This window comes from Mustelus asterias, chromosome 13 (genome assembly GCF_964213995.1).
Source record: "Mustelus asterias chromosome 13, sMusAst1.hap1.1, whole genome shotgun sequence".
NCBI classification, from domain to species: Eukaryota; Metazoa; Chordata; class Chondrichthyes; order Carcharhiniformes; family Triakidae; genus Mustelus; species Mustelus asterias.
Window position 1 is genome coordinate 94,654,645 of NC_135813.1, and position 16,291 is coordinate 94,670,935.

The window sequence follows — 16,291 nt, forward strand, 5'->3', positions numbered from 1 at the left end:
ACATTCCAAAGATGGGTGTGTTAGGTTGATTGACTATGCTAAGTTGATCCATAGTGTCAGGAGGACTAACGGTAAATAGGTGGGGCTACGAGGATAGGGGATGGGTGGGATTGTGGTCGGTGCAGACTCGGTGGGCTGAATGGCCTCCTTCGGCACTCTAGGGTTTCTATGTATTCTTGTCATGTTTATGCAGAATGAGGTGGGAAGACAGGACAGTTCCAAAAACCATAAATTCCCCTCCGCTATTTATTAGGTTTTATTTTGTTTATTATGTTCAAAATCATGATGGGTCTGGACAGATAGGGAGAAACTGTTCCCACTCGTAATAGGATCGAGGATGAGAGGGCACAGATTTAAAGTGATTTGTAAAGTAGCAGATGTGATGTGAGAAAAAACTTTTGCACACAAGGAGTTGTTTGGGTCTAGCATGCACTGCCTGGAAGTGGGGTGGAGTCAGGTTCAATCAAGGCACCAGGAGGGTATTGGATGTTTATGTGAATAGAAACGATGTGCAGGGGTACAGGGAAAAGGCACTAAGCCATAACGCTCACTTGGAGAGCCAGCGCAGACATGATGGGCCAAAGTCCTCGTTCTGTGTCGTAATAATTCTGTGATACTAAGAGGAATGGTACAAAATTATAATTAGTTCTACAATTATATAATGGGAAATCTGTTTATTATTGAAACAGAAGGCAGATTCTGCCAATGTCGTTCATGATTTTAATTAATTATGTGTGTAACTGGTACTTCCATGTATTTCCCTATTTCCCCACCATCAGAAGTTATTTTATTGTGATAAGGTCTGAATCATAACAACACATAAGTTAGCTTTTTCTCTGCCTAAATCAAGAAAAAGATGTAAGTGATATATTGTTCCTTTTAAAAAAAAAAGCCAACACTTGAGGGTAAAATATAAATCCATAGTTCTATCTGCATTTGCATGATTATTTTGTTTCCCATCCAATTTTCTCCATTCGTGCTAATATTTTCTTTTTTGTCCCTTTCGATAATTGGAGGAATGGGAAATCGATCCAAATTTGTGTTAATGAATATTCACAAAACACTGAATTAGAATACATATAGACACTGAGCTGTAGAGAGAGAGAGAGAAGTGGGACAAGTATTGTACCAGGGTCTTTAGGAAAGGTTTGAAAGTAGGAAGGAGGTAGCAAGATCGAGATACTGATTTGGGGAGCTGCAGAGTAGAAGAAGTCTATTTGGTGCTTCAAGAAGCAGTTGTCAAAGTTTCTAAAATATTAGAAGGGCAGAGGGTAAGCACAGAGGTATAAACCTGAAAGGATCATGGAGATTGGAAGAAGCAAGGATGTGGAGAATTTGGATTTTACCCAGGTGTTAGACAAGGAGATGACTGGAGACATATCCATGTGGCACAGTGGTTAGCACTGCTGCCTCACGGGGACCTAGATTTGATTCCCAGCTTGGGTCACTATGCGGAATCTGCACATTCTCCCCGTGTCTACATGGGTTTCCTCCAGGTGCTTTGGTTTCCTCCCACAGTCTGAAAGATTTGCTGGTTAGATGCATGGCCATGCTAAATTCTCCCTCAGTGTATCCAAACAGGCGCTGGAGTGTGGTGACTAGGGTTTTTTTTCACAGTAACTTCATTGCAGTGTTAATGTAAGCCTACTTGTGACACTAATAAGTAAACTTAAACTTTTTTTGATCTCACCCTGCTCACAATCTTTACCAGAAGGTGTTGACTACTTAGCCCCTTGGCATAACTGAAGAATCAAACAGCACAAGGAGAGGCCATTATGTGCTGCATGCTGGTGCTAGTTCCATGAAAGAGCCATCGATGTTCCACCACACTGCTCATTCCCTATATCCCTGTATCTTTTCCTTCAACTTTATATCCAATTCCCTTTTGAAAGCTACCATTAAATCTGCTTCCACATCCTTTCAAGAAATGCACCCTAGATCATAACTTGCTATTTTTAAAAACAAAATCTTCTCATCTCCCCTCTGGTTCATATTAAATAGTTATATTAAATGTGTGCCCTCTGGTTCCTAACCATCCTGGTGGTGGAAACAGTTTCTCTCTATTTGCTCATCAAAACTCCATATCATTTGGGCCATCTCCCTGTAGCACCCCTGCTCTAAGGAGAATAATCAGAACTTTTCCAGTCTCTCCACGTAACTGAAGTCCATCATCCCTGATACTATTCTAAGAACTTTCCTCTGAAATCCTTCCTGAAGTAGAGAGCCCAGAATTACACAGGAAAATCCCTTGCTTTTGTACCCTATGGCTCTCTTCATAAAGCTTTGGGTCTGATGTGCTTTATTTAACAGCCTGATCAACTAATCTTGCTACCCTCAAAGGGTTTCTTTAATGAAACTTTCAAGTCTGTCTGTTCCTGCACCCCATTTAAAATGATACAATTTAATTTATATTGCCTTCATTTTCCCTTCCAAAATATCTAATTTCATAAAAGCAAATTACTGCAGATGCTGGAATCTGAAACCAAAAGAGAAAATGCTGGAAAATCTCAGTAGGTCTGGCAGCATCAAAAGGAGAGAAAAGAGCTGATGTTTCGAGTACAGATGACCGTTTGTCAAAGTTGACAAAGCTTTGACAGATACTGCCAGACCTGCTGAGATTTTCCAGCATTTTGACATATAATTTCATATTTTGCTGCAGTAAATTTCTTCTGCATATGTCTGCCATTTCTCCATTCCTAATATGTCCTTGTGAAAACTGCTACTATCCTTCCTGAGTTTTTTTTGTTATCTGCACTTTTTGAAATTATGTAAGCCCTTCATATCCAAATTCAGGTTGTTAATATATATCTTTAAAAAACGGAGTGGTCTTCAATAATGATCCCTGGGGACACAACTTCAAACTTCCCTCCAGCCTCCTTCCTGTCTCTTGGCCAAAGTTGTATCCACACTGTCACTGCTCCCTTTGATCCATGGAATTCAATTTTGGTGACAAGTGTATTATGTGGTGCTCAAACCCCAATTAAAAGTCAATATTGTGACGTTACTGTGCCTTTAAGAAAAGTATTTTAATCATGTGTCTCTAGCAGTTCTTTTAAGAGGGCCTGGCCTTTTGTGATTGTTGCCATACTGTCTGTGCGGTTATATTTTATGGTTGCTGTAGCAGGATAATTGCAACAATGTTTATTTATAATCTGGGCCTAATGCAATGTCTTGGTCAGGTGGTTCCTTCCCAGAGAAATCTCAGCGTTACTTTCTGTTTGGAGCTGTTAGGACTCCAGACGGCAAGCAGTGTGTTTCTGCCTCTCTCCCTGTTATTGGAAATTTGGCTCTTGTTGCTGACTAGCTAATAGCTAGAGGCAAGGAATGCCTTTGCCTCTCAAAGTGTGAGAGGCAAGTCCCAGGGCCGGAAGGCCTCAGTGTTTTCAACTCAACATACAAAGGAGTAATCCACAGCAGGGTTTGGAAAGCTGCAAAGTCTAACATCACATGAGCATACTTACTTTCTGTGCTAAACCTAAGTATATTTGTATGTGGTCCCGTTGTTTAAGAAGGGTAGCAGGGATAACCCAGGAAATTATAGGCCGGTGAGCTTGATGTCCGTGGTAGGGAAGTTGTTGGAGAGGATTCTTAGAGACAGGATGTATGTGCATTTAGAACGGAACAATCTCATTAGTGACAGACAGCATGGTTTTGTAAGAGGGAGGTCGTGCCTTACAAATTTGGTGGAGTTTTTTGAGGAAGTGACAAAAACGGTTGATGAAGGAAGGGCCGTGGATGTCGTCTATATGGATTTCAGTAAGGCATTTGACAAAGTCCCACATGGCAGGTTGGTTAAGAAGGTTAAGGCTCATGGGATACAAGGAGAAGTGGCTAGATGGGTGGAGAACTGGCTTGGCCATAGGAGACAGAGGGTAGTGGTCGAAGGGTCTTTTTCCGGCTGGAGGTCTGTGACCAGTGGTGTTCCGCAGGGCTCTGTACTGGGACCTCTGCTATTTGTGATATATATAAATGATTTGGAAGAAGGTGTAACTGGTGTAATCAGCAAGTTTGCGGATGACACGAAGATGGCTGGACTTGCGGATAGCGAAGAGCATTGTCGGGCAATACAGCAGGATTGCTGGAAAATTGGGCGGAGAGGTGGCAGATGGAGTTTAATCCGGATAAATGCGAAGTGATGCATTTTGGAAGAAATAATGTAGGGAGGAGTTATACAATAAATGGCAGAGTCATCAGGAGTATAGAAACACAGAGGGACCTAGGTGTGCAAGTCCACAAATCCTTGAAGGTGGCAACACAGGTGGAGAAGGTGGTGAAGAAGGCATATGGTATGCTTGCCTTTATAGGACGGGGTATAGAGTATAAAAGCTGGAGTCTGATGATGCAGCTGTATAGAATGCTGGTTAGGCCACATTTGGAGTACTGCGTCCAGTTCTGGTCGCCGCACTACCAGAAGGATGTGGAGGCATTAGAGAGAGTGCAGAGAAGGTTTACCAGGATGTTGCCTGGTATGGAGGGTCTTAGCTATGAGGAGAGATTGGGTAGACTGGGGTTGTTCTCCTTGGAAAGACGGAGAATGAGGGGAGATCTAATAGAGGTGTACAAGGTATGAAGGGTATAGATAGGGTGAACAGTGGGAAGCTTTTTCCCAGGTCGGAGGTGACGATCACGAGGGGTCACGGGCTCAAGGTGAGAGGGGCGAAGTATAACTCAGATATCAGAGGGACGTTTTTTACACAGAGGGTGGTGGGGGCCTGGAATGCGCTGCCAAGTAGGGTGGTGGAGGCAGGCACGCTGACATCGTTTAAGACTTACCTGGATAGTCACATGAGCAGCCTGGGAATGGAGGGATACAAACGATTGGTCTAGTTGGACCAAGGAGCGGCACAGGCTTGGAGGGCCGAAGGGCCTGTTTCCTGTGCTGTACTGTTCTTTGTAGGGGTTTGTTTGATTGGAACAGTACATTTAGCTGTTAAGTATATACAATATCATTGTTGTTTCTTTTCTTGTTTGTAATTGGTAAAAGTTATTGCTAATTGTCTTATTATATGTTAACTTTATTCTTCAATAGACTTTGTTTGATAGAAGCTCTCTTGTGGGTCATTTGAATCATGCCCAGAGTGAAACATCTTGTGCTTGTCCATGCCAAAGTTCAAAGTACAAAATTTACGATCGAGGCTGACTTCATAAAATACTTGGGAGTTTCTGACCTGGATTATAACAATATACACATCAATCACACTAGCCTTATCTACCTTCTCTATTACATAATATAACTCAATGACATTTGACAGGGACAATTGCCTTTAATAAATCTGTGCTAGCTTTTATTTATTAACCAGTGTTTCTCCATGTGGCAATTGAGTGTGTCTCAGATTATTGTCCTTAAAAGTTTCCCCACCATTATACTTATTGGGTTCATCCCTTCCCCTTTTCAGCAGTGGTGTAATATTTGAAGCCATCCAGCCTTTAGGCACCATTCCCATATCCAAGGAGGATTTTAGCAATATGGCTATTTCCACCCTCAAAAACTTGCGATGTCTCCCATCTGGTAACATTTCTTCTTTGAACAACCTCTTATAAAGTTCTTGTTCCTTTGTCTCTTTATCCTTCAAGTGTCTTTGCCAAAGGGCTCTAAGTTAGACGTGAGCGTAAACTGTGAGTGTGAACACATTATGAGAGAGTGAAGGAACTTGCAACTGATCTTGAGCAAATCCTTAGCGAACCTCAGCACATGCACATATATTTTGAACAGGAGTCACTGAAAAGTGCTCTGAATATGACTTTTTAAATTCACCCAGCTTGAGACCAATAATTTCTTTTGATGCCTCCCATAGGTCAGGTTTCACTGCCTTATCTGATATCTGCTAACTCAAAACAGACCAGGGACTAAACCTGAACCTTTCCTAGTTCGTGGATCCGTGCCACATTTGTACACTGAGCCATTTTCAAAATCTTCATCATATCATGGGACGGCACGGTGGCACAGTGCACTGCTATCTCTCAGCACCAGGGACCTGGGTTTGATTCCCGGCTTGGGTCAGTGTCTGTGTGGAGTCTGCACATTCTCCCCGTGTCTGCGTGGGTTTCCTCTGGGTGCTCCAGTTTCCTCCCACAGTCCAAAAGACATGCAGGTTAGGTGCATTGACCCGAACAGGCACTGGAGTGTGGCAACTAGGGGATTTTCAGAGTAACTTCATTGCGGTGTTAATATAAGCCTGACTTGTGACAATAAATAAATAAACTTAAACTTTAAACATACCTAACTATCATTTTGTCCACACAGCATGATATTGAAGCAGTTGATCCACGGGGCCGGACTCCGTTGCATCTCGCTGTCTCACTGGGACACTTGGAATGTGTCAACATGCTGCTTCGGAACAATGCCTCTGTCGACAAGGAGAATGCCAAGGGATGGACAGGTCAGGAACGCTTAGTAGCAAAGCCAACATAAGGCACAGAACCAAATACAATGTCGGATATGTGGGGACTGGGGAGAGCCTCCTGAGGAGGAAATGGAGGAGGGAAGCACCATTTTCACAAGAAAGAAAAAGAGGCAAGACTGGCAAAGGCTGAGAAAGAGTCAAGGAAATTTTTTAAAAATTCAACTCATTGCTGCCATATGGTGCCCTGCTTTTCCCTCCCTTTTGTATATTTTTTTGCCTCGCAACCTGTGAGAAAGTGCTTAGCATCTGACATAACAGGAAAGGCTGAAACTTGTCATGTGAGGAACTGAGCATTTTACGCCACATCCTAACAGTCTGTGGTTGAGTAGTAGTACTGCAATAAAGCAAACGCCCCGAGAAGTGGAAGGTTTTCTTCTGTCCTTAGCAGGACGTACATTAATTCTAGCACAAGCGCAAAATACCACTGGAAAAGCAAAACAAAACTAACTCTGGCAGCCTAACTAAGCAGACCTGAATTTAGATGTTTCTGAAGACAATTGACTTGCTTCTTTGGGTTCATCAGCAGACCTATTGTTTTTGAATTGATGTCTTTTCGCCCTTCTTTAAGGCAGGAGACGAACTGTTTAGCTCAACATAAAATCCTTACAGTGCCGAGGGAGGCCATTCGGCCCATCTGGTCTGCACTGACCCTCTGACAGATATTTGACCCTGCACCCCCCCATCTCCCAAATCTGCCTAATCTACACATCTTTGGACACTAAGGGGCGATTTAGCATGGCCAATCCACCCAATCTGCGCATTTTGGACTGCGGGAGGAAACCGGAGAAAACCCACGCGGACACGGAGAATGTGCAAAGTCCACACAGACAATCACCCGAGGCTCAAATCGAACCTGGGTCCCTGCCGCTGTGAGGCAGCAGTGCTTGACACTGTGCCGCCCTCTCTCCAGGAGTGCCGATCACAACAGAACAATAGATTTTTTCACTTTATTACCTTTTTACAGAGAAGCTGTAACAAGCTATTTACTAAGAGTTGCATGAGCAGCAGTGCATTGTAAAATATCACTATGACAACTTACTTTTGGGTGGTATCTTCAATGAAAAAAAAATTATTTGGCAGCGAGGGCGAAAATAATTTAGATGAAAGGGTCATCAAATGGATACAGAACCATAGTGGAAGAGTTAGCAGAGGGGGTATGGTGGAAAAGCTGAGTTTTTAAGAGTTGCAAGAGTTCAGGGAGAGATTCGAGGAAGGGCTAAGATGGCACAAGGTTCTCCCAGCAGTAGGGGAACCAAAGGGAGGAGGATTCTCAAAAACTTGACATTGGAAGACCCCAGGGAGTAATTGAGCTGGAGACAGCTGCAGAGTTTGGTAGGCCAAGGACCTGGAGGGATTTGAACATGAGCATTTTAAATTGGTTGCTTTGGGAGACAGGGAGCCAGGGGATATCAGCAAGGATGGGTGAGGGGCATGTGGTTTGACACAGGATATGGTTAGGTGAGTTTAGGATAATTTGGAATTTGGGTGGCGGATGGGAGGCCAGCAAGGTGTACATTGGAGAAATCTAATCTAAAAGTGTCTTGCGGACTGAGGTAGAGATGGAGTGGGATGATATTGTGGAATTAAAATTAACCAATCTTCATGATGGAGAGATGTGGGGTTTGAACTTGGATAGAAGTTGGATAGCAGGTCGGGTGTTCAACTCAAGTGAGTTGTTAGGAGTTGGGTAGCAAGGAAGTGGTATTTAAGGCAGTGGCTGAAAAGTCAGGAAATTACCTAGAATCCATATTGATTGGATTAATTTCCAGTTTTCTTCCCCTTACATTTGTTTCCCTCTTCTGAAGATGCTGGGGTAGATTATTGACTTGACATCCAGACATAAAACTGGCATTGTGGATCAGCCACTCGACTTCTCATTTTGATTCAAAGTGGATGAACCCAGTCCTGTCCAGCAGCAATGAGTGGGGATTGCCCAAGGGGTAGTCCATTTAAGACAGAGATGAGAAGGACTTTTCTCAGAGGGTAGTGAATCTGTGGAATTCTTTACCATCGAGGCTGAGTCATTAAGTATGTTCAAGGCTAAGATAGACAGATTTTTAATCAGTAAGGGAATCATGGGTTATGAGGACAAGGTAGGAAAGTGTTGAGGATTATAATATCAGATCAGTCATGATATCATTGAATGGCGGAGAGACTCAATGGGCCAAATGGCCTACTTCTGCTCCTCTGTCTTATGGTCTTATTAGGGAATCCTAGTTGACTCTATTCCCTGACTCATGCGCCAGGGCCCGATTGTAATGTGCCAACTGCTGCCTCAGCAGCAATAAATATCTTGGTGCCGAGAAGATATGAGGACCAATTGTAAAGGATGCCACATTGGCATAAAACTCTTGAGCTCTCCTCTCGTTGCTTCAGGAAATTCCACCAGCCCTCAAATCCCGCAGATTTCTGTGCTTCTCTACTTGTGAAACCTTGCACATTTTTAATTGCTCCACCAGCCACGTCTATTTTTTCAGCTTTGACAAAGCTTTTAGTCATCTGTCCTAATGCTTCTTTGTGGTTCAGTGTCAAAGTTTGTTTGCCAGTGCTCCTGTGAAGCATCTTGGGATGCTTTACTGCATTAAAGATGTTATTTAAATCCAAATTTTTTTGACACCATGGACGGTAGAAGGTACAAATCTTGTCTCTCCTTTCTTGTGTTAGAGGATCTTGTAAGTACATTCTCAATCACTAATAATTGGTTTAACATTTCATTTTCTTCAGTTCTACAAGAGGCAGTCAGCACCGGAGATCCTGAGCTGTTGGAGAAAGTTCTTCAGTATCGAGATTACAATCGAATAAATTCACAGCTGAATGGAGTTCCAGAACTCCTCAGCAAGATACAAAAGGTAAAGACAGATCTTATTTATGATACTAAAGCTTGAATGAATAAAAGTTTTTAGACATGATAAAGGCCAGCCATTCAACTGAGATTTATCATTTAAATAGTGATTCTGTATTCTGAATTAAATTCGGAATACAAATCGGTTCAAAATTTAACCTCTTGTAGCACCCAACTGCTGAGAAAAATAGCCCTGCACATCCTGGGGACTTTCCTGATCTGTCTGGCTCAACTCCAGTTTATATCACGAGGGATTGCAGAATAAAATAATTGTAACTCTGTATTTAGCAACGGCATTGCTTAGCTTCCATCCATCTTTGTAATATTAAATGTCTGTATTTTGTTTCTTCATTGATCATTCCCAGTTTGGATAAATCGAGTCCCCTGAATTTGGCACAGTAACTCAAAGCACTGAGTACTGGGATTGCCCATATTACCTTTCTATACTCCGCTCAGAGAATGATCTGTCTGTTTAAGAGATATTGCTTTTGAAAGATGGATATCACTCGTCAAGACTTCTTCGACACTATCTCCCAAACTTCCAACCCCAATTGCCTAGAAGGGCAAAGAGAATCAGGTGCACAGCAACACCTCCACCTACAAGCCACACACCATCCTGATTTGGAAATGTATCACTATTCTTTCATCGTCGCTGGAACAGAATCCTGGAACTTTCTACCTAACAGTACTATGGATGTACCTACGCCACATGGACTGCAGTGGTCCATTTGATGGCTCACCACCACCTGCTAAAATGTAACCAGGGATGGGCAATAAATGCTGGCCTTGCGCTCAATGCCTGCGTCCCATGATTGAGTAAATAAGGTTTAAAAAGAGCAGTCATCTTTTTTAGTCAAGTTATTGCCAATCGCATTGTGGAGGGAACTAGGCTAAAATTCAGCCCAGGTTTTTAATGATGAATAAATGCCTTTGCACACAGTTGGCTAAATTTGGCAAATTGACCATGGGTGGATGTGTATAAAAAATGCATTGCTGAGATAACTAAGGTAAAATTATATTATGAAGGTGACTGGTATGGGAAAATGGTAATATTGCACAATATTGTGAAGTGCTTTTTATGAAATCATGCATTGTTGGGTTTGTATGGTGGAAGCTTGACTTATAACCTGCGCTCCCCTCTAACCGAGGAACATTTGATGCCACAATAGATGAATTTAGTCAATTTCCCGGCAGTAATATCCCTCACTTCCTGATTTATTATTTTGTCCCCTTACTAAAAAAATTCTTAATCTACAATGCTTAAAAATAATTAAGAATAGGAAAAAGGGACTGCACTGCTAAATTTACTTTGGCACTCTATTGGTTCAGCCATACGTCTTAGTTGGTTCCTTTAATGATCTCTCAGCAGTTACTACTTAAATAAAAAGATTGTCTTTTAATCTGCTGAATATTATAGTAAATTGTAATTATATTAACTTGTTTGGGTCTCTTAGATGTTGAATTTACCACATGAGGACTCAACCTTTTTTAAATTTTAATACTTTTAAAAATTTTAATACATTCTGTAATCCTTCATACTTGATGTGCCTAACCCCCATCCATTTAAAATATTTTCTTAACAGACTTCTGATTTTTACGTGGAGATGAAATGGGAGTTTACCAGTTGGAGTAAGTGATCTTCGTTTTTAAATGAATTAATTATCTGTCAAAATTGACAGTGAATATATTGCAGAAGGCATTAAATTCTTGCTTTAAGCTTTCAGCTAATGCTTCCCTAATAGCGAGCTACTAAGATGATGAACTACTTGAAGTGACTATCATCCATATGGCCTTTTTTGTATGTGATGATACCTGGACTCGTGCCATGACAGTGACATCGCTCAGATTATGAGGTTAATGTGAACATTGGGAGCATGGGCCCGTCTCCTACCATCAAGTACAAAACATTGTGCGTTTCTAGAAATGATCTGATCTTTTCCTCTCCTGCCACCATGTGCATTTCTTTCAGCCAAGAAAGTGGAGAGACAACCTACTCCTACGCTTCTACCTGTGCCGGGTGCAAGAGGGTGCAATGGAATGAATGTTCGCTTCTGCTTAGGCCTTGTCTCTGATAGGCAATTGATTTATTAAAAAATCATCATGGCAGCATGTGCTAGGTTGTGATGATGATGCAAGAAAGCATAATATCTATAACTATGTTATTAAACCATTCAAATAAAAAGATTGCACAAATATGAACATTCCAGCAATGTTGGACAGATAATGACAACATGTTGCAAAATGCAGGTCCTCTTAATTTACAGAATAAAAATGAAGGTCTATGGCACTCTGCACTTTATCTATATATTATATGTTGTCAGGTTGAATTAAGTGTTCTATCATTTACATACTATTTATGAGTGGTAGGCCTAATTCAGATTGGGTGCTATGATATTTGGAAACCTCCCAATGCTGTGATGCATTGGAACGACAGCCTGCACGTACACAGGACCTTTAATAGTAAAACATCTCACGATGCTGAACATAAGTCAACAATGAAGCCAAAAAAGGGAGAACAGCATCATTGGAAAAGGGAAACCTGAGGAAGGATTGACACTGAGATCATTTGATTGGATGCAGTAAGAATCTATTATTTGTCTGATGAAGCTTGGTTCAGCTGGTATCGCTCCCTCTACTGATCCTACATTAACTCAATGCACCGAGAACTAGGATCGCCCTTATTGCCTTTGGTTTTAGTTTCAATTTCACTTCTCGACTCCCAAGAACATCTGAATTCTTTCTGATTTGAAAGAATCAATGCAAGTACTCCTAAAACAATGGAGAAGTGTGAGGTAATTCACTTTGGTAGGAATAACAGTTGTGTTGAGTATAGGGCTAACGGGAGGACTTTGAATAGTGTGGAGGAGCAGAGGGATCTAGGTGTATGTGTGCATAGATCCCTGAAAGTTGGGAATCAAGTAGATAAGGTTGTTAAGAAGGCATATGGTGTCTTGGCGTTTATTGGTAGGGGGATTGAATTTAGGAGTCGTAGCGTTATGTTGCAACTGTACACAACTCTGGTGCGGCCGCACTTGGAGTACTGTGTGCAGTTCTGGTCCCCACATTACAGGAAGGATGTGGAGGCTTTGGAGAGGGTACAGAGGAGGTTTACCAGGATGTTGCCTGGTATGGAGGGGAGATCCTATGAGGAGAGGCTGAGGGATTTGGGATTGTTTTCGCTGGAAAGGCGGCGGCTAAGAGGGGATCTTATTGAAACATATAAGATGATTAGAGGTTTAGATAGGGTGGATAGTGATAGCCTTTTTCCTCTGATGGAGAAATCCAGCACGAGGGGGCATGGCTTTAAATTGAGGGGGGGTAGTTATAGAACCGATGTCAGGGGTAGGTTCTTTACCCAGAGGATGGTGAGGGATTGGAATGCCCTGCCAGCATCAGTAGTAAATGCGCCTAGTTTGGGGGCGTTTAAGAGATCCGTAGATAGGTTCATGGACGAAAAGAAATTGGTTTAGGTTGGAGGGTCACAGTTTTTTTTTTTTTAACTGGTCGGTGCAACATCGTGGGCCGAAGGGCCTGTTCTGCGCTGTAATGTTCTATGTTCTATGTTCTATGTTCTAATTGTCAGGAGCAAATGGATTTAAATAACAGATAACTCTATTGACTGTCATTGTCAATCGTGCGTATAACAAAAGCAATCATACAACATTGAATTATGGAGATTGCTTGCACTTTCAAGCTTCTAACCTCGAAGATGACTGACCAAGCTTTTCTTACCTTTTAAAGTTCTTGTGTATTGCGACTGTATGTAAAGAGACATTCCCCCCAAAATCAGAAATAATATCTTCACCACAAGCACACACTTCATGGTAGCTAAGATTTCTAAAAGTGCAAGAATAAAAATATTATTTTTTCTTTTTCTCTTTCTTCCTTTTGCCTCTACACATTTCTTCTTTTTCTCAAATTTCCTAGTTCCCCTGGTGTCAAAGATGTGCCCGAGTGATGTGCACCGTGTGTGGAAGAGTGGTGCCAACCTGCGAGTGGATACAACCTTACTGAACTTTGAGAATATGAAGTGGGAAAGGGGCCATCGCAGCTACATTTTTACTGGCAAGGGTGAATATCATAGCTTTGAGGTTAAGTAGCTAACTTTTGTTAGTTTTAAAAACATTACTTTCCCCCTCCATTTGTATTAATCCTGAGACATTGTAAACCAAGAAATTCATTACTCAGAATCCATATCACTGCATAGTGAGCAGGAAAGGCAATTATTCCTATTAAGACCATAGCACCATCACTTTTGATTAACCGTTCACCTCTGAGTCGTACAGGGCAAATGGGTCTCAGGTTCCATCCTTTGTCAGCGCTGATTATAGAATCCTACAGCGCAGAAGGAGGCCATTCGGCCTATCGAGTCTGCACCGAACACAATCCTACTCAGGCCCTATCCCCATAACTCCATGCATTTACCCCACTAATCTCCCTGACACTCCCTGATCTTGGCCAGGGTGGCATTAGTGTGTCATAGTTGGTTTCTATCCTCTGTGTACACAGGCTAGGAATTGGGGAAGGGGGAGAAATCAGGCAGAGCTTCCCCTCTGATTGCTTTACCGTAAACGCCTCCTGGAAAATGTGCACAGATGCACTTTGGACAAGGATGGTATCAAGTTAACCGGTGATGATTCTCATTGCGAAATAATCCACATGTACAAATTGCCTGGATTCACACATGAAGAATGATCATTTTTCATAGAATAGAATCCCTACAGTGCAGAAAGAAGCAATTTGGCTCATTGAGCCCGCACCAACAACAATCTAGGCCAGGCCCTATTCCTGCAACCCCAAGTATTTACTCCGATAATGTCCCTGACAGTAAAGGGGCAATCAACCTAGGCCGCACATCTTTGGACTGTGGAAGGAAACCGGAGCACCCGGAGGAAACCCACGCAGACATGGGGAGAATGTGCAACTCCACAGCTACCCGAGGCCGGAATTGAACCCAGGTCCCTGTTGCTGTGAGACAGCAGTGCTAACCACTGCCACCGTGCCACCCATGCAGACATGGGTGTACTCCCAGTGTGAACTAGCGACGTTAGGTGATGAGGGGAGAGAATCAACATAAGGAAAGTTTTTAAAGTCCAAATAAAATCAGAATGGAACCCAGGAGACTTTGCTAACTTAATGTTTTCCATCTAGTTATATAAATGTTTTTTAAAAATACAATGGTGTTAAGTTTCTCGTTACCATTAAATTTGGGTGATTTTCTTTCTTATGACAGCTGACTCAGCAGAGTTTATAGAGATAGACCATGATAACCAGGTCGTGGACAGAGAACACTTTACACTCTCGCAGGAACAACAAAGCCTCACACTATCCTCCATAAAACCAACAAAGGATCAGATCGCAAATCGTCTTACATCGCCAATTGTTTCGACAGTCCTTGACACAAAGAACATCTCCTTTGAGAGGTAATGTTAACCTTGTTAACCTGTGATGCTAGTCATCACTGAGGTTCGATGTACCGTGTGATGAGAGAATATTAAGTTAAAGTCATTAAGGGCCTGGTTTGGTGAATTGTTTTATTCCAAGACCCATGTCAATTACCAAGGATCGTGTAGTACAGGTGACTTGCCATTGGTGGGCAGCCTTTTCATTCCCATTGAGACTCCATGCAAAATGATGTGAATTGAGCTGAGATCAAGGATTTCAGTCTTATGTGGAATCATCCTGCGGGTCATGTCCTCGCTTGAACAAATATGGGAAAGGGTGAGATAAGTTGAAATGTTAATAGTGGGCCGTAATCTTGGATTTTGGATTTGAGGGGAAAGGAAAAGCTGAGTAAAGCAAGGAGTGGCCATAATTCTAAGTGTTTGGTCTTTATTGAGTGAGAATATGTCAGGAGTAACCAACCATTTGTGTTTGCTGAAATGTGTCATGCTTTATGCCCTTGCTCCTAAAACTCTGTTCTGATGGGAGAAGTACTGGATAATACCAAGGATGATTGGCTGTGACAAAATGAGCCTTCCTTACACTTTGAAATGTCTAACCAATTTAATTTGTGTCTGCTGTAATACTCCTGAGAGTTCAGCCTTTTTGTTTTGCACTAGAAAATTGAATCATCCAGCAATCTGTATCAAGCAGTGTAAATAACAGCAATAATTCTATTTTTTAAGCATATAGTTTGAATTGAGCAATTTCAAAATTAAATTAGAATGAACATTAGGTACCAGTGAATCTTCTCGTGATAAGTTTTGTGATGCACTTTTTCATGACAGGAGAGCAAGATCAACTTTTTGCTTCCCCTCCTCCAGAGTTATAAAACATTCCACCGCCCTATCCCCTGAAACACATCTGATTGTTTTTAAGAGAGGCTTCTTCTGTTGTGTGGTTAAAAACCTGCTGCAGGTTTGTGCTCAGCAAGTGCCCACAATTGAAAATAAGGTGGATCACCACGTATGGTGTACATCTAGGCTCCAGGCTTACTTCGCAGTCCAAAGATGTGAATTGACCACGCTAAATTGCCCCTTAGTGTCCTAAGATGTGAGGGTTAGGGGGAATTAGCGGGGTAAATACTTCACAATGCAAATAAGGTCAATATTCATGGCTGTTCACACTAGGAGTGTGTCATGCCCCAGAATTCGGGCCTGGAACTACAAACTGCTGTTGGGACAGCAGCAGTGGGAAGTTGGATCAGCAACCTGTATGTTGCTTGGCTGTAAACAAATGCAACAGACATGCAGTGGATTTAAAGATATCGGCTATATTTATCATATAATCATATACTCCCCACAGTGCAGAAGGAGGCCATTCGGCCCATCAAGTCTGCACTGACAACAATCCCACCCAGGCCCTATCCTTGTAACCCCACATAATCCCCCCTGACACTAAGGAGCAATCCCACCCAGACCTGTTCCCCATAACCCCAAGTATTTACCCCGCTAATTCCCCCTAACCTATACATCTTGGAACACTAAGGGGCAATTTAGCATGGTCAATCCACCTAACCTGCACATCTTTGGACTGTGGGAGGAAACCGGAGCACTCGGAGGAAACCCACACAGACACGGGGAGAATGTGCAAACTCCGCACA

The 16,291-nt window shown here is 42.2% G+C and overlaps 1 protein-coding gene across 2 annotated transcripts in view; it reads left to right on the forward strand.

Moving 5' to 3' along the window:
- Nucleotides 1-16,291, forward strand: part of ankrd13a (ankyrin repeat domain 13A) — a 38,652-nt gene that overhangs the window by 1,593 nt on the left and 20,768 nt on the right. For both annotated transcript variants that reach the window (XM_078227307.1, XM_078227306.1), the window contains exons 2-6: nt 6,245-6,380; nt 9,129-9,253; nt 10,830-10,875; nt 13,174-13,317; nt 14,480-14,669. In XM_078227307.1, the coding sequence (XP_078083433.1) occupies nt 6,326-6,380; nt 9,129-9,253; nt 10,830-10,875; nt 13,174-13,317; nt 14,480-14,669 (560 nt within the window). In that variant the 5' untranslated portion in view covers nt 6,245-6,325. The remainder of the gene's footprint in view (nt 1-6,244; nt 6,381-9,128; nt 9,254-10,829; nt 10,876-13,173; nt 13,318-14,479; nt 14,670-16,291) is intronic.